General features: G+C 35.6%; 1 protein-coding gene across 1 annotated transcript; it reads right to left on the reverse strand.

Annotated features, from left to right (window-relative positions):
• Nucleotides 1-3,144: 3,144 nt before the first annotated feature.
• On the reverse strand, nucleotides 3,145-19,699 carry fam20a (FAM20A golgi associated secretory pathway pseudokinase). Its single transcript, XM_039657715.2, has 11 exons — nucleotides 19,086-19,699; nucleotides 15,423-15,616; nucleotides 15,270-15,320; nucleotides 13,267-13,345; nucleotides 13,085-13,177; nucleotides 8,470-8,585; nucleotides 7,300-7,480; nucleotides 6,334-6,443; nucleotides 6,080-6,161; nucleotides 5,305-5,364; nucleotides 3,145-3,532 (listed from the first exon to the last, which is right to left on the reverse strand). Exons 1-11 carry the CDS (start codon nucleotides 19,433-19,435, stop codon nucleotides 3,265-3,267), a joined length of 1,584 nt encoding a protein of 527 aa, XP_039513649.2. The 5' UTR covers nucleotides 19,436-19,699; the 3' UTR covers nucleotides 3,145-3,264.
• Between the last annotated feature and the right edge of the window lie 3,986 nt (nucleotides 19,700-23,685).

Below are 23,685 nucleotides of genomic sequence, written 5' to 3' on the forward strand. Positions count from 1 at the left end.
ATGGTCACCACCTCAAAGAGCATGCACAGAGAAGTCCAAATTAAACATGATTTAATGACTCGTAAATGTAAGTACACATTGATGGCTGGTAAAAACGATATAAATACACAAAGCGCTCGTTTCGTGTGTTGGGCCATCAACGTGTACTTACATTTACGAGAAATCATGTGACACTGAAGACTGGAGATACAAAGCTTTGATCACAGAAATGTTAAGAGGGAACACTTCTTTTAAATTGTAATAATATTTCATCATATTACAGTTTTTACTGTATTTCTGATCAAATAATTGTAGCATTGATGAGCAGAAGAGACTTTTCAAAAATCAAACTGACCACAAATTATTGAACAATAGTGTTTAAGGCACATTTTGGTAAAAAAAAAAAAGTGTATCATCTGTGCACTCGATGCATTCAGAAGAACATTTGATTGCCGTGATATTAATAATAATACACACTATTTACTGCAGGAATGTAATTCCAGACATCCTGCTTGTTATGTGGCATTTGCTGATTATTATTAATATTATTATAGCCTCAAATGATAAAAAAGTGCCAGCTACTGCTTCAAGTTATTATTTTCAGTTCCCATCCAACAGATGGGTCTGAATAATTGGCAAATTTTGAATTATTTTAGTAATTAATGTACTTTGGAGTGCTAAAATCAGATCATGTTTTAATTGTATTATTACACTGAGTTGTGTAGAAAGCTTATAATGATGTCATATAAAGCCTTCCGTCAGGAAATGCACTGAATCAGAAAGTATGCAAATGTTTTGGCATTTTAATGAAGCAATGTGACAATTATTCATGATGACTAGGATCTGATTTAGTTTTCCTGATTTATTCACCACTTCCAGTTCACCATATTTTGAGCATTTGATTTGCAATGTCATTGATTGTGCAATGTTTCGAGACACTAACGGTGATGTGTTTAAGCCAGCTTCAACTCACAATACAATATTGCAAAAGTGAGGCGAACCACAAGCTACATCACTGCTCAGGAAACGTACGAGTAAGCGCTCTCGCGGTGTTCCTCTGCTGCTGATGTGGCTGTTTGTGCTCAGACGCCACTAATGGCTGTTTGTGTAGAAAAGGACAGAAAGGGAACGGATAATCAGAGGAAATGTGCAGTTAAAGGACCACATGAATGACGTGTTTGCTGATGATGTCAGGAGACCTGGGGTGCTTCTCATTTCTTATTTATGCATCCTCGTTTCCTTCCCTTGCTTCCTTTCCTTGCGTCTCAGCTCCACCCCCTGTAGGACGCGAGGGAAGGAAGCGAGGAAAGGAAAGGAGGACAGAGGAATCGAATAAAAGCTTTTTTATATACATTGGAATACTTGATCACTCGAGCGTCACTCCACAGTGTCATCAGCAGCGCTAAAAAGACCTGCCCTTATGATGTTGAAGTTTGGTTATTTAATAAATTCATAATAAATAATAATAAAGATAGGCTATACTGTCGAAATATATGAGATGTGTGGTTTATATAAACTGCAAAGGTAAAGTATAAATTGAAATGATTGTGACCAATGTGAAGGGGGAGGAGAATTGACACGTGCGTCACGTTTAGTCAATATAACAGTTCCGCGTAGGATGCACCTGTGTATCCTCGCTTATGACTCCTCAGGAAGCCTCCTATCTCCTCGATCCTCGACTCCTCACGGTGCAATTAGAGAATTGAGATGTCCTTCAAGATGGCTGAGCTCGATCGGTTTCCGGGTCATAGGAGGGAGGACGGAGGAGCGAGGAGACGAGGAGGGATATTGAGAAGCACCCCTGAAGATCTTCTCTTCCTCGTCTGTCTGACTCCAGAGCTGACTAAACCATCTCACAGCAACCAATCAGAGGTACTGTTAGGTGCTGTAACCTTTTTAGCCAATCATGAGAAACAAGGTCATAAATATTAGATTAAAAAGCCAAAATTGTGAAATAATCATAATCAAGTTGTGACATAAAAGTCACAATTATGACAATAATTCTACTTTATAAAATTTATTTTTATCTTGAAATAAAATTAAAATGTAATTATTACAACTTTTTATCTCAATTTCAATGTTTTGTCATAGTTTTGACTATCATTTTGACTAATGTGATAATTTTGACTTTTTGTCCATTTACACTTTTATGGCTTTTTATGTCTTAATTCGACTTTTTATTTTACTTCAAGGAGTAGTTCACTTTAAAAAAAACCTTTTGCTGATAATTTACTCACCCCCATGTCATCCAAGATGTCCATGTCTTTCTTTCTTCAGTCGAAAAGAAATTAAGGTTTTTGATGAAAACATTCCAGGATTTTTCTCCTTATAATGGACTTCAATGGGGTCCAAACTGTTCAAGGTCCAAATTAGAGTTTCAGTGCAAACTGCAGACGATGAATAAAAGTCTTATCAAGGACCCTTCGAGTCATGACTCGAAAAAAGATTTGTTCATTTTGAATGATTTCGAACAGGAGAGTCACGAAAGCTCATCACAGAACAGAGCAAAGCGAGCATTTGAGCTTATAAAACTTAAACTTTTTTATTATTTTTTTTAATGAGAGATCGTTTCGCTTGATAAGACCCGTATTCATCGTCTGGTGTCGTTTAAAGCCCTTTGAACAGTTTGCACTGAAAGTGTCTTTTGGACCTTGAACCGTTTGGTTCCCATTGAAGTCCATTATATGGAGAAAAATCCTGGAATGTTTTCATCAAAAACCTTAATTTCTTTTCAACTGAATAAAGAAAGATGTGGACATCTTGGATGACATGGTAAATTGTCAACAAAAGTTTTTTTTAAAAGTGAACTACTACTTTAAAGCAGGCGTTGATATTGGGAGTGTTTTTCAAAGTAATAACAGACCGTTTTAGCCAATTAAAATTATGATATCAAAATGAATGAACGTGAGATTTAAAAAAAAGCACATTTCTGAGATAAAAAGTTGATATATGAGACACCAAATCACAATCATGACAAATATTCTACTTTTTAGAATTCAGACAACTCATATTTCGACTTGTTTAAATGATCGTATACAAGTTAACTGACCTTAATTACATTTTTGACTATCTCTATTATTTTATCTCAAAATAAACTTATCTCATTATTTTGACTTTTTAACTGACATAAATATGACTTTGTATCATAATTTTGACTTAAAGATGTTCTTTGGAACGTTTTTAAATGATACCACACAGACCTTCAGCCAATCAGAGAAGTGAATAATGTTCCTCCTGATGTCTTTAGAGTGCTGCAGTCCTCGAACCCGAGCTCTTCTCATTCTGTCACCTCTTATTTCCTCCTCGATGTCTTGTCGTTATTCCGGATGATTCCACAAAGTCTGTGATCACCACATGTGTTTCTCCCAGCTTCTTCACACACTTGCCCACTGTCCTGAGCACCTGTGCCAGCCGGCGGTCCAGGGCCAGCAGGTGTTCGTCACTCAAGACCGGAGTGAGAGGGTCCCGCGACAGGGATTCCCTCATGACGTCACTCAGCCGGTACTCGGACTTAGCCAAAAGCTTCAGTCTGAACAGCGTGGAGCGCTTGATCCTGTAAGAGGTCATGGGTTTTGTGAGTAAGACCATCGTTGTACATATGTTTATTAAAGGTGCAGTGTGTAATATTTAACAGCATCTAGTGGTGAGCTTGTGAATTGCACCCAACAGGAAATGATGTCGTCATCTGAGATTAAGCTATGAGGTTTCTTTACAAAGATAAATTAAGAAATTAGGTAAACTTGATTATTCAGTAAAACAATGTTATTGGGAATATTATTGTCACGTGTTCATCATTGTGACAGTGTTTTATTCGCTAACTTTAGCTAGCTTCCTTACATGAAGAACAACATATGCTCCTTTTCGACCATTTTGAGAGCTGGTTCGGAGCTGGTGCCTACTCGCGAACCTCCATATCATGATCATTTTGTCTGCTACATTTGCTTCTTATTTATTATATCCAGGGAATTGGTTAATGAAAAATTGGTTGATGATTAAAATTAAGATACAATTTATACAAAACGAAAGTCCCTTTAAAGAAAGGCTTTCTACAAAACAAAACTTAATTTAGTGGTCAAAATCATGTCTGACCCATCAAATCTTCCGATATTTTGCGCATCTTACTCATGCTGTTCAATTTTCATAATCAGCATAGATGAAGAAAAAAAATAACATAATTTTTTCACAAATAAATTGTGCTTATTTAATGGCTAATACACATATAGTGTTCTTATGCAGACTCTCTAAATATTGAAATTAACATTAACAATGCTGTATAAGTGCAGGTTATTAATAGTAGCTTAGTTTCGAGGTTCTCAACTCCAGTCCTCGCGACCCACTGCTCTGCATATTGTGTATGTCTCCCTTATTTAACACACCTGATTCAGATCAGGAGTCTATCCTAACGAGCTGAGGATCTGAATCAGGTGTGTTAAATAAGGGAGACATACACAATATGCAGAGCAGTGGGTCTCGAGGACTGGAGTTGAGAACCCCTGGCTTAGTTAACTAATCGAATTAAGTGTTACCGATTTTTTTATACACCGATTCAGAGGTCTCGTGAGTTCAGTGTTGGACAGGTCAGTTGTTTTAACTATTCATTAAAGTGAAAGGTTAAAATGAGTTGTTTGTGTATCGGACGTGTCTAGCCGTGGCACACTAGTGTGATTATCTCGGCAGTTTAGGACATCGCGCAAGATTTGCGTCAATACAGAAAACATTTAATCCCTGGATAGGTTTTTTCGTTTATTGAAATGTGGTTTATGTCAGCTGAATGGGCGGAAGATATGCAACATGTTTTTTTAGCACAATTCACACACCGCGGTAATTCAGGAGAAAAAAAAGTCTCCAAATGCTTCATGTGAAACTGCGGTCTTCCGACCTTTTACTATCGTTTCATTTGATTTTGATTAATATGCGCGAGGGAGAGAGAGCAAGAGATTTGCCGGGCGCTCTAGTCAGTGGAAAAACAAACAGCTTCTGAGAAGAGTCGCAAGTTGAACCAACTTTGAATCGGCACCAGTTCCGAACCCGTTCTTTTCTGATGGAAAAGGGGTAATAGTAACGAAACGAAACGTTTGTCCGTTTAGGGCCACCGTAGAAACATGTCACATTTCAATATAAAGTGACCCGCGGTGTGTGTAGATAGAAACAGCTCAAAACATAACGGTTCATTATGTTAGGTCTTTATGCACCACTGAAAACATGGTTATGTATATGATATTGCATTTCTGTCAACAGATCCTTCTAAATATTACACAATGCACCTTTAAATAAGCTTCAAAATAATTGAAATATTTTTTTTTAATTTTAGAGAACAATCCTTACATGCAACATTGGGTCAGTGGTGCAAGAATGGACATCTCATCATGGGAATGCCGTCCAAATCTACAGCACACAAGAAGAGGAAGAAGACCTTTCAGCCGCATCAGGAAAAAACATCATGCTTTAGTGAGTCTTAATTACGAGATACATATGATTAGTCCAAATTATGAGATACAAAGTCATGACAGTCAAAATTATGATACCTGAGGTAATAGGACATAATTATGACACACACAAAAAAAAAACTTTTTGTCAACGTAAACATTTAGACCTATGTCAATTTTGATTTTTTTTTTCTCATAACTATTAATTTTTATTTTATCATTTTAATTGTCAATTTCAAAGGTTTTATCTAAAAGTTCTACTTTTTTATTTCAAAATTGTAACTTTTTGTCTCATTTTTGTCATAACTTTAACTTGTGAAAATTTTGACTTTTATCTCATAATTTGTTCTTTGTCATAATCTTAAGTTTTTATGTGATGATTTATTTTTTACCACGCAATTTAGGCTTTTTAAGTCATAATTATGATTTGCCAAAACATTATAGTGTTTAACAAGAAACTGCACTGGTAATTGAGCAATGAAAAATGCATTTTTTTGCATTCAAAAAGACGCATCTTTAAAAAGTTGAACAACTTCTGAGTTGAGCACTGTATATTTTTTGTGATGTACAAGATGATGCGAAAGACACAAGTGCAACGGTCAAATGTTTGCATGGAGAAACAATGGAAAAGCAGCACAGTTGAATGCGTTTGTGAACGGCTCGTGAGCACAAACCCTCTGGCGTTGTCCAAGTGAAGAAGGAAACCATCATCTCCAAACTTGGTGAAAATTTCGTAGTGATGCCTGTCCATGTTTCCTACAACACGAAGGACAATCGATTATGCAACTCTGGCTTTAAAGATTTCCTTATTCTTACTTGGGTGCAAAATCATCATTCATTCTCATTGAAAATCAACATGAAATCATTTTAACAAGTTTTGACACAAAAAGAATTCCGTCGACAGTTGATATGGACAGTGTTTACATGCCTGTGAGAAAGTCAAAAACTGCCATGTCAATAATGTTGAGCAGTCTGTTCCCAGAGTTGTAGGGATAAAGCTTTTTGACCGTGTCGCAGTATGACGGATTGACCTCCCACCTGAGAAAGAAAGAGAAGACATTAATTGCTTCAAGCTGTTGGAATCATCTGAACATTTCTGAACTTCAGACCCTTTCGTGAGCATGACAAACATTTTTGTTTCTTAGCCATCAAGAGCTGTATTTCTCAAATCCAAATAAGGACGTTCTGTGTTACATAAAACGTTGATCAGACTGGAATCCTGTCTTATTATCTTTATAAATCAAGTTTAAAAACCCTTCCAAAAGCCTTTAACACATTCCTGCTCGATTCAACAGCAAAGACTGTAAAGAATATGGACAAAGCGTCTGTGACGTCACCCATAGACTCTCTGAAGAACGGGTTTGAGGTTGTTTATGGGCGGTGCCATACTGGAAAATCTTGGGAAAGACAAAAGTTTCAGAAAGAATACAGAGGTGCTATGATGTGTTGTGTAAGATCATGGCCGAGACGTCAAATTTACTCGGCGCAGACCGTCATCAGCTGTCAATCAAAGTTAACCGCCCTTATTTGTCATACGTTTTATATCTAAATATGAGCTAAACTAACGAGTTAGAAAAAAATTCACCCCCCTCACAGTTGTCAGGCACGCGGAACATATTGAAGATTACAGGGACCAAACTATAAACATATGAATTAATGCTGTGAAAATGGATATTTTAACATGGATATTTATAGATATTTGCTCCCTTTTGGGAGCGGCCTCTAGCGGATTTGAGATGTATTGCAGTTTTCCGCACTTCCGGGTAGCCTTCATCTTTCAGATTAGAATGTTCAACAGTTCAAGTTATTCCAAAGAGAAAAGAAATGTTCTTCATAATCAAAACTGAAGAGAAATGCAGTGTGTGTGTGTGTGTGTGTGTGTTTGTGAGCGTACTCCTCTCTCCCGGTGAAGCTGTATGAGCGGATCCAGGGGTTCGGGATGGAGATGCGCGGGGCGATGCTCAAACTGGGCAGATACGCAGACATGGATCCCTCCAGCAGATCCGGGTGACCACACACTGCGTACTCCGACTTACACACGTATAAACACTTAGCGAAGAAACATGTGTTGTTGGCTGTCGAGGAAAAAGAAACGCATTCAATCTGATAGAAAACAAGTCTCTTCTGCTCTCCAAGGCTCCATTCATTTAATCAAAAAAATATATTTTTTGAAAAATATAAAAATAAAAAAAATATATTGAGACATTGTGAAATTATTTAATGCAGTTTCAAAATAACTCTTTTCTGTGTTAATATATTGTAAAATGTAACAATTATAAAATCTGAATCTAACATGATCTGATTTTAGTACTCCAGCAGCTTTGACTTTGACCATAAACTTTGTCAATTATTCAGACCCTTCTGTTGGATGGAAACTGAAAATAATAACTTGAAGCAGTAGCTGGCACTTTTTTATCATTTCAGGCTATAATAATATTATTAATAATCAGCAAATGCCACATAACAAGCAGGATATCTGAAATTACATTCCTGCAGTGAATAGTGTGTATTATTATTAATATCACGGCAATCAAATGTTCTTCTGAATGCATCAAGTGCTCAGATGATACACTTTCTTTACCAAAATGTGCATTAAATGTGTGTGTGTTTAATGGCTCGGAAGAGTCAAGGACAAGAGTCTCACTCGGTCAAGGATAAGAATGAGCATCAAACAGAATTAACCCGGCGCGCGCAGCTCTTAAAGGGGCCACACCTTATTTCTACTCGTTATTCACGACAGTGCAAGTACTCCACGGCGACTCTAGGGGTCGCTGTTTGACTGACAAAAACGGAATTCCATAGTGTACCTTTAAGAAACATTTCCAATTATTTTCAGTTGGTTGAAAACAGTTTCACATTTTAGTGTTGGAACATTCTATTTTCAAGGATACTTTGATAAATAGAAAGCTCTAAAGAACAGCATTGATTTGAAATAGAAATCATTTGTAACATTATAAAACTCTTTACTGTCACTTTTGATTAATTGAATGCATTCTAGCTGAATAAAAGCATTATTTCTTGTTTGTATATAATATGCAGTTTTAGTTTGACGAGTAATGCACACCTGGAGAGATGAAGAAAACACTGCGCAGTTCCTCGTTGTGGGTTATGTACAAGATTTCCCCCGTCACATTGACGAATCGACCCGCCACGGGAGGAACCCTCCGGAAGTCCAGCACTCTGCACACAATCCACACACACCTCACTCAGCTCAGCTTTCATATCAACCTCATTCTTGACAAATGAAAGAATCACCAAAGCGTTTTTCCACGCGCCTGGCGTATGTTTTCAATTTCAATGGGAGCGCAGCGTTTTTTAAACGCCATGAGCGTAACGAGGCGCTGAGCGTTTTTTTTTTTTTTTTTTTCACACTGAAGCGCCGAGCACCCGGCATTTTTTACTGGCCGCCAAGAGTTGAAAAATGTTCAACTTTGGATAAAACGCAGCGCTCATCACTGTCACTTTTTACCCACCCGTCCAATCACAGTGGAGGAGGGGCGGGGCTAATACCACACCGACCAACTGTCACAATATTCTTTCTATAGAACGACATCAACCAACAGAGCTAACCGAACAAAACAATGGATGAAAAATAAAATTTTAGTATGAAACAAATTATCTACGAAATCAGTGCTGCGGATATTCTGTATCATGGCAACGAAACGTCTCAACGGAAAAAACGCAGCGCAGCTTTTTTCCGTTGAGGTGTTTCGTGTGTATGTGTGTACGTGAACTCACTCAGAGGCCCACTGTGTGTGTGTGTGTGTGTCATGACTCTCGTGAACTCACTCAGAGGCCCACACAGAAGAAAATTAATAGTTGAATAAAGTCTAATACGTTATTTTTGTTTTTACTCTCATCACTTGATAAACTTATGGTTGAGCCACTGTAGTCACTCTGAGTATTTTAACAATGTCTTTACTTTACTAACTTTTCTTGGCCGGAAAGTTTAAAGTACAATAGAAGCCTATGGAGGAGTGATCCAGCTCTCAGATTTCATTAAAAATATCTCAATATGTGTTACGAAGATGTCTTACAGGGTTGAACAACATGAGAGAGAGTAATTACTGACAGAATTATCATTTTTGAGTGAACTAACACTTTAATTTGGAGCTACATTAGATCAATAGAAATAATTTTTAAAAATGCTAATTATCCAATAGGAACATTTTGATTCTTAGAGGATTTTTTAATTCATCCTTTGATGATCGGCTCCAAACTGCCATCAGCTTTTCTTCAGGATAATTTTGACGAGTCATTTCTCTTCAACTGAAGAGGTTTTCTCCATGTTTGAGCTCTGTGTTTAATTAAGCTGAGCTCAGATGAGGAATAACCTGCAGGAAAACACCCTTTTCTCGAGTGTCTTTGCCTACAGTTCACCACTAATGACAGGGTGGGACTCGGAGGGAATTTTTCCTTGCCACTGTCGACTGGGGTGTTTGTTCTTTGTAAAGCTGCTCTGGAAATGATATGTATCGTGAAAAGCACTATACGAATAAACCCTTAAACATTCTGTCACGTGCAGAGAGAAAAAGGAAAATGTTTTACAGTATCTAACAATATTAAGGTGAAGGTGAACCAGCACTCCCTCGTCTTCCATTGATCGGTCAAGCAGATAAAAGTGTTTTGCTCATTCATTTCTCCCATAGGGATTTTTAAACAAATCTTAAAGCATTATTCGCCATGAACCAAACCAACAAGCTACAGCTACCTTTGAAAATCTTTAATGAGCTGGCTACAATCCCATGAAGCATTGCGAATGACAATCAAATTAAAACAGATATAGACACTGTAAAAAAATATTGATGGTTTAACTTAAAAAATTAAGTAACCTGGTTGCCTTAAAATTTTAAGTTAATTGAACTGGAAAAAGTGAGTTAATACAATGAAGGAGATTAATTTAACCATCAGAAACTCAAAATTATATGTTATCTGAACGAAATTGATTATTTAAGTTGATTTGACAAAAGAAAAAATGTTGTAATTACTAAAATATTGTTGGTTTAACTTAAAAAAAGTAAGTAACCTGGGTTGCCTTAAAATTTTAAGTTGATTGAACTGGAAAAAGTGAGTTAATACAATGAAGGAGATTAATTTAACCATCAGAAACACAAAATTATATGTTATCTGAACTAAATGAATTATTTAAGTTGATTTGACAAAAGAAAAAATGTTGTAATTACTAAAATATTGTTGGTTTAACTTAAAAAAAGTAAGTAACCTGGGTTGCCTTAAAATTTTAAGTTGATTGAACTGGAAAAAGTGAGTTAATACAATGAAGGAGATTAATTTAACCATCAGAAACACAAAATTATATGTTATCTGAACTAAATGAATTATTTAAGTTGATTTGACAAAAGAAAAAATGTTGTAATTACTAAAATATTGATGGTTTAACTTAAAAAATTAAGTAACCTGGTTGCCTTAAAATTTTAAGTTAATTGAACTGGAAAAAGTGAGTTAATACAATGAAGGAGATTAATTTAACCATCAGAAACTCAAAATTATATGTTATCTGAACTAAATGAATTATTTAAGTTGATTTGACAAAAGAAAAAATGTTGTAATTACTAAAATATTGTTGGTTTAACTTAAAAAAAGTAAGTAACCTGGGTTGCCTTAAAATTTTAAGTTGATTGAACTGGAAAAAGTGAGTTAATACAATGAAGTAGATTAATTTAACCATCAGAAACACAAAATAATAAGTTATCTCAACTAAATAAATTATTCTAAAGTTGATTTGACAAAAGAAAATATGTTGTGATAACAAATCTTGAAAATATTTTTTACAGTGTATAAAACTATCTTAAAGATGTTGACTGTGAAACAACACATTTTATGCTTATTGCAAAACATACGGTAGTTTGAGAGCATATGGAGACTCTATTACATCATTTGGTATTGCTCAATGGGAGTGGGCGGAGCTGAAGAGTTAGTTTGGCGCGATTTGCTTGTTTTGAATCTCTGATTGATGGAGATTTCAACAGTAACTCAGCAGTTAAATATGATTGAATTAATGCAAACGGAAGCCTATGCCATCGATTATCAACGCTGTAGCTCACGGTCTTCTTTAATGGTTAAGAAGTCATCGTTTAAAACCAATTTCCATATGGAGGAAATGAATGGAGAAGAACCCGTGCACTCATTAGGTGAAGTGGTCTGTATGGGATGTTCAAAACCTTCTTTTTTTTTTACTTTACCAGGGGAATTACCCTGCAAAAGGCTTACCGATCGTTGCCTATGAATATTAAGCCGAATGGAGTATTTCAAGAGAAAATAATTCTCACTTATTAATTATCACTAATGCTGCGAATATATATTTCTAGGCATGCACCCATATGAAAATTTTGGCCGATACCGATGTATGAGCCTGATTACAAAAACAAAAGTCTCACCATTAAAATCCATGTCCCAAGCACACAATTAAAAGGATGTTCTTATTATAATTGTATGTAGCCAATATGACACACTTGCGCTGCACGTTTTGCACTTTCTAATATTTTCTTTTTTTGATTCCAATCATATTTCAAGCAATTCAAAACTAGGGTTGGGTATCGTTCGAATTTAAACGATTCTGATTCCGATTCCTTGTTCCGATTCCGGTTCCTAACGATTTTCGATTCCGATTCTTTTAAGAGGCAGGGTCAAAAAATTTAGCTAATCTTGCTAACCAACGGCCTTTCTGAAGGAAATAATCCTTCTGTAAAAATACTCCTTTTGTCACAAATTTTGCATTTTGCCGAGATTTCGTTATTTTTAGAAAAGTGAAGCCACACTTTGGATCGCCGACGTAAGGTACTCATGTTCGACTCGCGTGGTTATACCAACATTTCTGGTAGACGCTTCTTCGTTGGTGTTGTTCAGCGGTTTCTTCTTCCGCTCGGCGGACTGTGAATATCAAAACTAGGAATCGAAATTTTAACTTTTGAACGATTCCGGGAAAAACGAAAAGTTAGTCTCGGTTCCAATCGATACTCGATTCTCGATACCCAACCCTATTCAAAACCATCATGGCGAACAGTGCTCATCAGTTGAACATTATTTATCAGCTTTATTGTTATTGGGCCGATAACGATAACATTAAAAAAATGAACATATATCGGCTAATATCGAGATTGTGGCTTATATTTCGCGCATCCCTAAATATTTCTATAAAATTTATCAGTAACACTTTATATAACAGTCCTGCTCCCCATGTACATACTGTGCATTTATTATAGTTATTATAATAACTGGGTTATAATTAGGTACTAAACATGAACCTAACCTTAACCCATGCAGTTACTTACATCACCCACTACTTTCTTAGTAAGTGCACATAAAATAAAGTTCATTTATTGAAAGCCCAAAGATGCACGAATGAGTCTTTGTGTCTATAATAAGATCTTTTCTGGTAAATGACATGTGAGTTTTTTTTTTACTGTGTTTTAGTGAATGCCTCTGCTGTGGGTTTCATCATCACATAATCGTCTACCATAGACCTCACCAAATATGCTGAGGTGAGACTAATCGTGCTGAACCTCATTGTCTCAACAGGCCTAAACAATGATTTATAGTATCCCAGTGCGGTGGAGCCTGAGGTATTTCATCTGTGTTTACTCATATCAGATCCTTCTCAGTATGACAGTCTCTCTGTCTATGGTGTGGTGACTCTGATCATCAGTGTTGCAACGCCTCACCTGTCGAGGTGGAAAGCTGCAATCTCAGCATTGTGTCTCTGAAAGTCCACAAAATAGAAGAAGTTCTCCGGCGTCTCTTCGTGCCGCTCCTGTCTGAAATCGACAAGGATCTTTTCTATCAGTTACACTACTTCTTAAACCAAAGGTGTACTAATCAGGAAATCTGAATAACAGAGCGTTACCTCATTGGTTTAAACATAGCTTTGCCAAAGTCTTGGAGTTTCAGGGCCAATTTCAGATGAAGACCGCTTGGTTTAACCACTGATTGGACAGTCAGAAAGAAAGAAAACGTTCATGTTTCCCTCTTAATATTAACGGAAACATATCTGTAATATGAAAATATAAGTGCTGTCAAAATTTATTTACTTTTTTGTAGTTAACATTAATATTCAGTTATATTTTAACTAAAATAATATTATAGTATTTGTAAGTTTTGTTAGGATATGTGTGTGTGCTGGTCTGGATGGGATGACCAATACACACCTTTATTTAAAAGGTGAATTATTGTACTAATATAGCCATTATTAATGATAATTCTTCTTGACATACAGTATAGTTTAATGTTTTATTGTGCTGCGTTGGGTTGTGTGCTACATAAGATGACAAATTTTAGGAAACTGTTGCAACACCTGACTCTTTTTGGACAGTGAGAACTTTTTTTGTTCCCCATAGTCGGCCCTTCAACTGTAGTAGTTTAATTATAGAGGGATCTTTACATAAGCGGGGCTTGCGGTGTTCACTATCCGCTCCAGTGTTCTTTTGCTTTGTCTGAGGTTGTGAGAAGCTGTGGCAGGCTGCCGGCAACCCTAAACCGCACCGCTCAAACTACTTTTAGCTCCTTTCCAGCTCAATCAAATCAATAGTTTACAAACTCAACCGTGCTCCAAAATAACACACACGTAATGAGCAAAACAGGAAAACAAGCCAAAACAATAAAAACATTGTAGTTGTACTGTATTGGACATTTATTTAGGCCAAAAAGTGCCAAAAGTGGAAAACTTCAAGAGAGAATAGCATTTGGGTTGATGTGTGTGAGCTCAGACAGTCACCATGAAATCAAAATGGACAATTCTCTTAATCTTGAATCAGAGTAACTTCCCCTCCCTCTTGCAGCATCTCTTCTCTGATGACGAGGGCGGGGCAACCTGTCACTCACATGAGATCCACCAATAGCAAACCACAACCATCCAATCAATTCCCCACGAAACAAAATTAAGCCCCGCCCACATTTGTTCTTGTTCCAGAAGTTTCAAGTTTCAATTGACTAAAAAAAGAATAAATACAACTTCTGTTTAATGGCCTTCTACTCTATACCACCAACGAACTTACAGTAATATATATTGGTTTTACTCATTAGCGTCAAAGCTAACTGGATGATAAAGATATTTAACTGTAAGCTACCTAATGTAATGGGTGAAAATTACAGTATATTTAAAAAAAAAAATACATGCTAAATGTCATTTTAAAATACTGTAAAAATGTTTTCACAATATTTCAAACAGTGATAGGTTATATTTTATTTAACAAGACTATATAAATATGATTTATATATTAAACTATATTGTTTTCTATTAGAATTTAAAATGTAAATATTTATTTATTAAATTAAAATATTTAAAGTTACACTATTGTTTAAAAGTTTGGGATTAGTAAGAAGTCCGAGTCTCTTCTGCTTTCCAAGACTGCATATTTGATAAAAAAAACACAGCTCAAAAAAAGTAATATTGTGAAATATTATTACAATTTAAAATATCTGTTTTTTTATGAACATACTGTAATGTATTCCTGTGATCATTACTCCAGTCTTCAGTGTCACATGATCCATCAGAAATCGTTCAAATAGGATGATTTGCTGCTAAAAAAACAGCTCATTATTATCAGTGTTGAAGACAGTCGTGCTGCTTTATATCTTTGGGGAAATTGATACTTTCCCCCAGGATTCTTTGGTGAATAAAAAATTCAAAGAACAGCATTTAAATGTCTTTACTGTCACTCAATTAAATCAAATTAAATGTATACTTCCTGAAAAAAAAGGATTAATTTGTTAAAAATAAAATTATTGACGCCATACTTTTGCATAGTAGTGTTTATCAGTAGTAATTGTTGTATCACCTTATAATTCACATTCCTCACTTGTGTTTAATTTTGTAAAAATGTGTTAGAACAATTTAAAACACACATGTACCTTGGGAGCAGTCGCACGCACCCTTCAAAGCTTTCTCATCCTGAGTGAAATCTGTCAGACACAATGAAATACTGGGTCAGATCATGCAAGCACATTTGAAATGAATATATGTTTTCAGATTCATATGCTGGAGCTCTTGGGGGAAGGGAAAACCTGCACTGATGACGGTGGCCGTCTGCATGTCCCTCAGGAGTCTGTCCACGCTGCTGTCGTCTCTCGCATACAGACCATATCGATTGATCCCGAGGTGGAATTGCAGCCAGCTGGCCTCCGGGTCAAAGGTCACGGGATGATCAGGTATAGTGATGTTTGAAGCTGCTGCCGCCTCAATGTAGAACTTTTTCAGTCTGTAGAAGAGAACGAGAGATGGCATTGAAGATTGACAAATAACTTTCATAACGCTATTTAAAGGAGTAGTTGAGTAGGAGAAGTGAATCGATCGCTCATTTAAAAAATAAATAACTAAGTCTAAGTTTTATAAGCACAAATGCTCGCCTTGCTCTGTTCTGTGATGCACGTTCGGGACTCTCCTGTTTGAACTCATTCATCAAAATGAACAAATCTTTTTTCGTGTCATTTGGTTCATTCAACAAACAAAATGAACGAATTGACTCGGGAAAAGATTCGTTTATTTTGATGAACGAGTTTGAACAGGAGAGTCCCGAACGTGCATCACAGAAAAGAGCAAGGCGAGCATTTGTGCTTATAAAACTTAGACTTTGTTATTTTTTTTAATGAGCGATCGTTTCGCTTGATAAGACCCTTATTCGTCGTCTGGAATCGTTTAAAGCCCTTTGAACAAGTTTGCAGTTTGTACTTAAAGTTTCTTTTGGACCTTGAACCGTTTGGTTCCCATTGAAGTCCATTATATGGAGAAAAATCCTGGAATGTTTTCATCAAAAACCTTAATTTCTTTTCAACTGAATAAAGAAAGATGTGGACATCTTGGATGACGTGGGGGTGAGTAAATTATCAGCAAAAGTTTTTTCAAAAGTGAACGACTCCTTTAATATTCAGATTCTGAAGTCACTTTCCTGTACAAAAACCTGGAATGAAAAGAGTAGAAATGGCACATGTGATTTTCTTTTAAATCATCAGTAGGTATTGTTAGCTCTTGAAATTATGATTCCCTTGGCATACACAAGTCTGCACATGTAAGAACCTTTAAGATGTATAAACAGCACAGCCTCAGCAATCTGCCAACACCACCTCAAAATATGAGGAAAATATTTTATATTTTTATAATACGAGGGAAGAGCAAAACAATAACTTATGGTATCATAGGAACTTATGGTTATGGTATTTATCTGACAAAATTCGAAAGGAAAATATCAGTCTAATATAGTTTTTTGGATGGAATTTTACGTCATTTATGACACAATACTTCTCTATGGAGGCTTGTTTCCACCACTGAATAAAAAGAAAAGGTATAAAGATATAAAATCAGAATTGCAAAATATAACTCTACAAATCTGAGAATAAAAAGTCTGAATTTTAAGATAAAAAGTTGCGAGTATATTTTGGGAGGCTTTCGTTAAAATAATCAGAAATGCTGGTGCTGGCTGGCAACTTTTTTAATGTTGGCGGGGAAAGAGTTAAAATTATTATTATTATTTTTTTTTTATCCACTTTGCATTTAAAGTACCTTTGATCAAATTCATGCGTCATGGAATCGAGTTCCTGGCAGACACAACATCACCACGTTACAGATTATTGATCCTATTTGAAGCAAATATTTGCCGCTGGTCCTCATAAATATTGTCACCATGACCTCTAGAAGCATCAGCTTGAATCAACATCATGAAGAAAAGAGAAATGAGTTGAAAGACAAATATAAACGACAGAAATGTTTACCGTGGCAGGGATCCAGCACTGCTTTCATACAAAGTGCTCCCATTATGCCTCATCAATGCGTTCGCGCTTATAAATAGGCCTATAGCAGGTGAACGCAAGAACTTTTCAGGTGTTTTTCCCTCTCAAAGGTTCAACAATCAGAGATTTTAACCACAACCTCTGAAACAACAAATCTTGACTAGAGCGACCTGATTTATGTGGGTGGTTTCTGGCAAACCTCTGATTATGTGGGAGACACTTGTGTCGAGCATTGGTCTGCTGAACAGCATCACGGCCAGTGCCGTTTAAAGAGTGATATGTCTACATCCCTGCCTTTAATACGCAGAATAAGACCTGAAAACAAGCCTTTACTGAAAACGGCATAATATATTGATATATATAATATATTGATTCATATAATACTAATAATTAATATTAACATACTGAAATATTAATTATTAGTATTATATGAATCAATATATTATATATATCAATATATTATGCCGTTAATTAATATAATTAATATAATCGCATTATTATACATTAGTTTTTAATTAAACTAATGTATAATAATGCGATTATATTAATTAACACAACAATAATTAGTATTTATTCAAATAAGTAAATATTATTAATTTGCTTTATTTTTTTTAGTTAATTAGAAACAAAATCGTAACAATGATGGCTAAACTGGCACATTTACGTAAGCTTTTATTAATGTGCACGGTCCCTGTAACTTTAAACTGATCAAAAAAAAAAATGCTATTATACGAATTAACACAACATAATTCATATTTATTCAAATAAATAAATATTATACATTTGCTTTATTTTTATTTTTTAAATTAAAAACTAAATCATAATAATGCTATTATATTAATTAACACAAAAATAATTAATATTTATTCAAATAAGTACATTTTCTTAATTTGCTTTTTTTAATTAGAAACAAAATCATAATAATGCTATTATACTAATAAACACAACAATAATTAATATTTATTCAAATAAATAAATATTATAAATTTGCTTTATTTTTACTTTTTACATTAAAAACAATATCATAAAAATGCTATTACATTAATTAACACAACAATAATTAATATTTATTCAAACAAATAAATATTATAAATTTGCTTTATTTTTATTCTTTTAATTAGAAACAAAATCATAATAATGCTATTACATTAATTAACACAACAATAATTCATATTTAATCAAATAAATAAATATTATAAATTTGCTTTATTTTTACTTTTTACATTAAAAACAATATCATAATAATGCTATTACATTAATTAACACAACAATAATTAATATTTATTCAAATACATAAATATTATACATTTGCTTTATTTTTTTAAATTAAAAACAAAATCATAATAATACTATTACATCAATTAATATAAAAATAATTAGTATTTATTTGAATATTACAATTTTGCTTTACTTTTTGGTTTTATTTTTATTTTAGTACAACAAGTACAGCAACCGCCTAAAATAAAAAAGGTACTTGTTTTGAAATATTTCAGTTAATGTTAATTTTATTTCATTGCTGACACTGCCAGTGCTTTTCTATGCTTCATATCCTTCAAAATCCCGTTTTAAATTTTTTTTTTTCTAGAATATCCAATATACTTTAGCTATTGAGTGAAAAACTAAACAAAATAAAACACACTAGCATAAATCCAGGCAAGAATGTTTTATTAATGTCAGTAAGTTGGTTTGATTTTAAGTATTGTGCATTTTTTGTATGTTACTTTGCTGTCTCGTTTAAATATCCTTCTTCTAAAATTCATCAATAAACAACAGGTTGCAACTTTCACAACTTATCCCATTTAATCAATGTGTGTTAAATACTGGCGGAAGTGTTCAACACCTTTTTTTGTAGCCAAGACTTTAAAGTATGTGTCTGACTCAACGACCTAAAGTGTTCCCCTGATCTGCTAATAAACATGCCACAATATTTAACTTAAAGAGTACCTCTCCCAGCGGCTCACTTTCCTCTTGTAGTAGTTCCTGAGCTCCTCACGCTGCAGAAGCAGTTCGTCGGGCCCCAGTTCTGGAAGACGGATGTTGTAGAGCGGATGACCGAACAGCCTCTCCAGCTTGGAGCTTCTCTCGGTGGAAACCGGTGTGAAATTCTGGCTCGTCGTCATCCATGTTGAGGTTGTAGCACCTCCGTTGTCCAGGCTGCCATTGGTGACCCTGCACTCGCAGCTTTCTCTGGGCAGAAGGTACCAGCTCTTGAGTCTGGGGAGCAGGACGAAATGGATGTCAGCTGCCAAGAGGGTGACCAAAGTGACGGCCACCAGCAGGCGGTCCCTCCTCATGTCCCTTCCAGACCCAATCCGACTGAGATGTTCTCCTAGCTGGCTAAGTTGGGGAAAATAATCTCCAGGTCTTCATGGACAGATCTGACTCCCGCTTATTCCTCTCAGGAGAGCCTTGTGTTGCTCCTCGCACATCTGACCCAGACAGCGCAGTGCCCCAGTGAGTCAAGTTGCTTTACTTTCTCTCTCTCTCTCTCTCTCTCTGGAAGCGTGGAAGCTGTGTGCTTTCCTTGCCTTTGGGCAACATTCCAGCTGCACCTTCCCACTTCCCATGTAGACACTGCCTCCGATCAAAAAACACACACGCAGATAAACACGCGCACACACACTGGAGAGACAGAGAGGGAGAGGCAGGGAGTCGGAAAGCAGGTCTGAGTGCCAGCGCACATAAACCGAAACGTTTTTTAGTCGAGAAATAAAAAGGCCTGGGTTTTTCCTCCGCCTCAAGCGTTAGCTGGTGAAATTTGCACGTTTCATTGAAACAGCTCAACAAACTCTGCTGTGTGAGCCGGTGGATGAGAAGCACGGGAGGTGTTTCCCAGACTGCCAACATCTGCCGTTTTGTTTGGGTTTGTGCATCAGCTGTAAAATGGAATTACGAGGTTCTGTGTGTAGCTTAAAAAAACATTTTCTTCTTCGGAAACACACAACATCTGAAAACAACTGAAGGGATAAAGAATGAACAACCTCAAGCAAGTCTAGAAATAGATTTTGACTGGTTGGGGCTTTTCACTCTGTATCCGTTGAGGTTTTTCATCGAGGATTTATGTATTTGAATTGCATATACAATTTCCACCCATTTTGATTGCAGTTTTTTAACATGAACAAACTAATAAACTTAATGTGATGCTTATTTATCAGTCATACGTGAATAAAACTGGCTGTTTATTATGAACTATTTACATTTATTTGATTCAATTTAAATAAAAAGTGCATATATTCACTGAAAAAAACGATTTTTTGGTAAGGTAAATACTACTGAAAAAAACCCAATGTAATTTGCAAGAAAAAGTTAGTTCAGGCATGAATAAAAAAAAAAAAATTCCATATCAGTACTTAGTTCAAGCGAGTAGAAATGAAAGCATAAATATGAACTCAATAAAATAAAGTAAAAATTACTCAACTTTTCTGATACTGGGGTTCCCATCATGCACTGGACCTTGAATAATTAATGAGGTTCATTTTTCACTGGTTTCCAGCTGTATTTACACAGTTTTATCATTGCTTTTGTTGTCAGGATTAGTAACTTGCCATTTTGAGGAAATTTTTTCTGCTCAAAACGACACATTCAAACACAAAAACGATCCATCAAATGTTGCCGCCATTGTGTATTGTCTACCAAGTATTGAGGTCTTTGCATTCACATGACATGATGAAGTATAAATTACTTAGATAGGCTAAGTAAAACACATACTAGAAATGACTGGTATAATTCAATAAAATTGTTTGAGTGAAATGTAATGCAAAGGAAATTACAACTAAATTGATATTAATCAACCTTTTACTAGCCAAGTTACTTATATTATGTGTCACTTTCACTTAACTAAATTAAAGTTTACTTAATTCCATATTCCAAGTAAATTTTAACTTAAGATTTCTAATTAAAGCTACTGATAAATATGTTTAGGTTTTTACTTGGCAAATCTTTGTAAATTTACTAGCATTTTCTGAGTGGAAAAAGTTGCCTAGCTTTTTTTCAAGTAAATCCTACTCCACATTTTTTTCAGTCAAAATGCTTAGACCCAGCATGAATTTGTTATTAAATTAAATGTATTCAGTTAAAAAGTAAGCAATAATCACATAGTTAAAATGTATGAGATTGAAACATTGGATTTATAGATGATAAATACATAAAGCTGGTCATTGTGTATTTAAAACACATTCAGTTTATTAGGACTATTTCAGAAATCTTACCCGTTTCATGTATGACTGACAAATATGCTTCACATAAGATTTATGTTAAAACTTTGTAAACCAAATGGATGAAAACCTTATATGAAAATGAATACTTAGGCCTAAATATTTGATTTGTTATGGTTACACTATATTTGAAGGTGTCTTTAATTATACATTTCAGTACTAAATACTATAGGGTTAGGTTGCATGTAATTATGCACAATTTATAGTTATTAATATAGTAACATAAGTAACAATGACACTGTAAAATAAAGTGTTACCCTTTATTTTAAGTTGTTCTTTGTTACAGTGTAATTGACCATTTAAGTATGGAGTAATATTAACAACATGTACTTACTATAGGGTTAGGATTAGCGTAGGGTTAATTGCATGTAATTATTTACTGTCATTACTATGGCAAGTATATGTAACAAGGACACTGTAAAATAAAGCATTAAGATGCAAAAACACAGGTCTTACCCAACACTGAAGGACTGGATGAGTCCAAAATCCATTGCTATTTTGAAATGCAGTCCATGTATTTTTGCAGCTGTTGTTGATTTCTCGAAACGCTTAAGAGGGAAATATGTATTTGGGTAACACCCCGTGCATTACTACGACGAGATGACCTCGATGTTGACCCATGTTTCTGGGTATTGCTCGAGTAATTTCATTAGCCGACTCTGTATTGTGACGTTCGGAGTGTGGAGTTTTTAAACACTCATATCACACCTGGTTTGAAGTTCCACTGATGCTTGAAGATTTATAAGGTTGTTTTTTCATCCTCCAAAGCTTTACACTTTGTTTACTTGTACTCTTCGTTATCTGTCTTGGATTATTCATGCAGAGCAGCTCCAAAGCTTCCAGGAATTCATTCAACGACATTATATAACAGCATGTCAAAAGCTGGCTTTTGGGAAATCTTGGTGAGAAGTTGTGAGGAAAGTTTCCTAGTCAGAAAAAAAAAAAAAAGAGAGACAGAAATATTCATGCACACAGTATCCATGACCAGAGGAACTTCACACACTGCATCATTTGTACTCACTTCTCGCTTGTCTTCCTATCAGACCGATGCATTCCTCATTGAGAGGGAGTTTCTGCATTCCCAGACGAGAGCCTTAGCAGGCCGTCATGTTTCAGAGTCATGCATCTTATTGAGAGAAATTTGTTCAGGTCATCTTGAATGGATAGATGGAGCAACTAATAAATCACGGCGCAGGGTTGTGCTCATGTTGAGGTGATGAACGATCCGCTGGCGGAGGATTGTGCTATTTCATGAATTGAACGACTCATTATGTGTGACTTTATACGATCTAGGGGGAACGGTGTTTCAAAACCTCCTCTTATGGACCATAACAACAGTTTAAATTGGATTAAAACACCACAAATTCTGAATTTTATAGTTGACTGGAAAAGAAGAATGTTTTTTAAAATTATTTGAGGAACCTGGCCGCCTGTGTTTGGGGTCATTTTTTGGATTTGAAAGGGTTTCGTGGCCTAGAGTTTGTGTCCTATATTTTGGTCACACGTCTCTTTCACCCGGTTTCTGACTGTGGACACATTCTTCTATGAGGTCGGGAGGGCAGCGACGGTCTAAATGTGCTTTCAGCGAGTACAATCGCAGGCTGCTAATTGGCACGTATGGACATCCATAAGGCCACAGCGCTGGAGAAGCCCTGATCACAGTTTGCTTGCTAGGGTGTTTTCTAGGGCATTGCTACACGGTTGTAAACAAAACAGGAGGTCTATATGGTTTCTAAGACATTTTTAGGGTGTTGTTTGTTGTTTTTAAGTCATTCCTACAGCTTGGTTGATTTTGGGCTCAACAGATTTTATTTTATAAGAGAGACAAAATGTCTGAGGACCAGAAATCACACTGGTCAAGCTCAAGTATAAGTTAATGATTCAGGTCAAATATTCCATAGGAATATGTAGGATATTTGTCTGGCCAGCAGGACGAGGCCGAGGGCCGTGATAAATGATTAGCGAAACCTGCGCGACGCACCGGTCTCGTATCTCCTACTCGGCTCGCCACAATATAGTTCTGTTTATTCTAAGCGCGTGCTTGTCTGTCACTTTAAATGCTCGAGCTCGTTACAGCAGGATTGATTCTGATTGGCTGTCAGTGTTTTTATTTGTTTATCAGCTGGATAAAATCGTTCTAAAAGTGATTCCAATAATATCGTTTCTCTTTTTTGTTATCTGTGTGTGAACTCTGCAATTATTGAGAATGATTTTCGGAATGACTATCTTTTCTTTAAGGAGGAATTTTAAAAAATGTATCAAATCTATTTAAAAAAAATAAAGCAGCATTTTCATCTCCAGCATAAACTGACACTACATGTTTTATGCTT

Source organism: Pimephales promelas, chromosome 17, assembly GCF_988280905.1.
Source record: "Pimephales promelas chromosome 17, fPimPro1.hap1.1, whole genome shotgun sequence".
Lineage (NCBI taxonomy): Eukaryota > Metazoa > Chordata > Actinopteri > Cypriniformes > Leuciscidae > Pimephales > Pimephales promelas.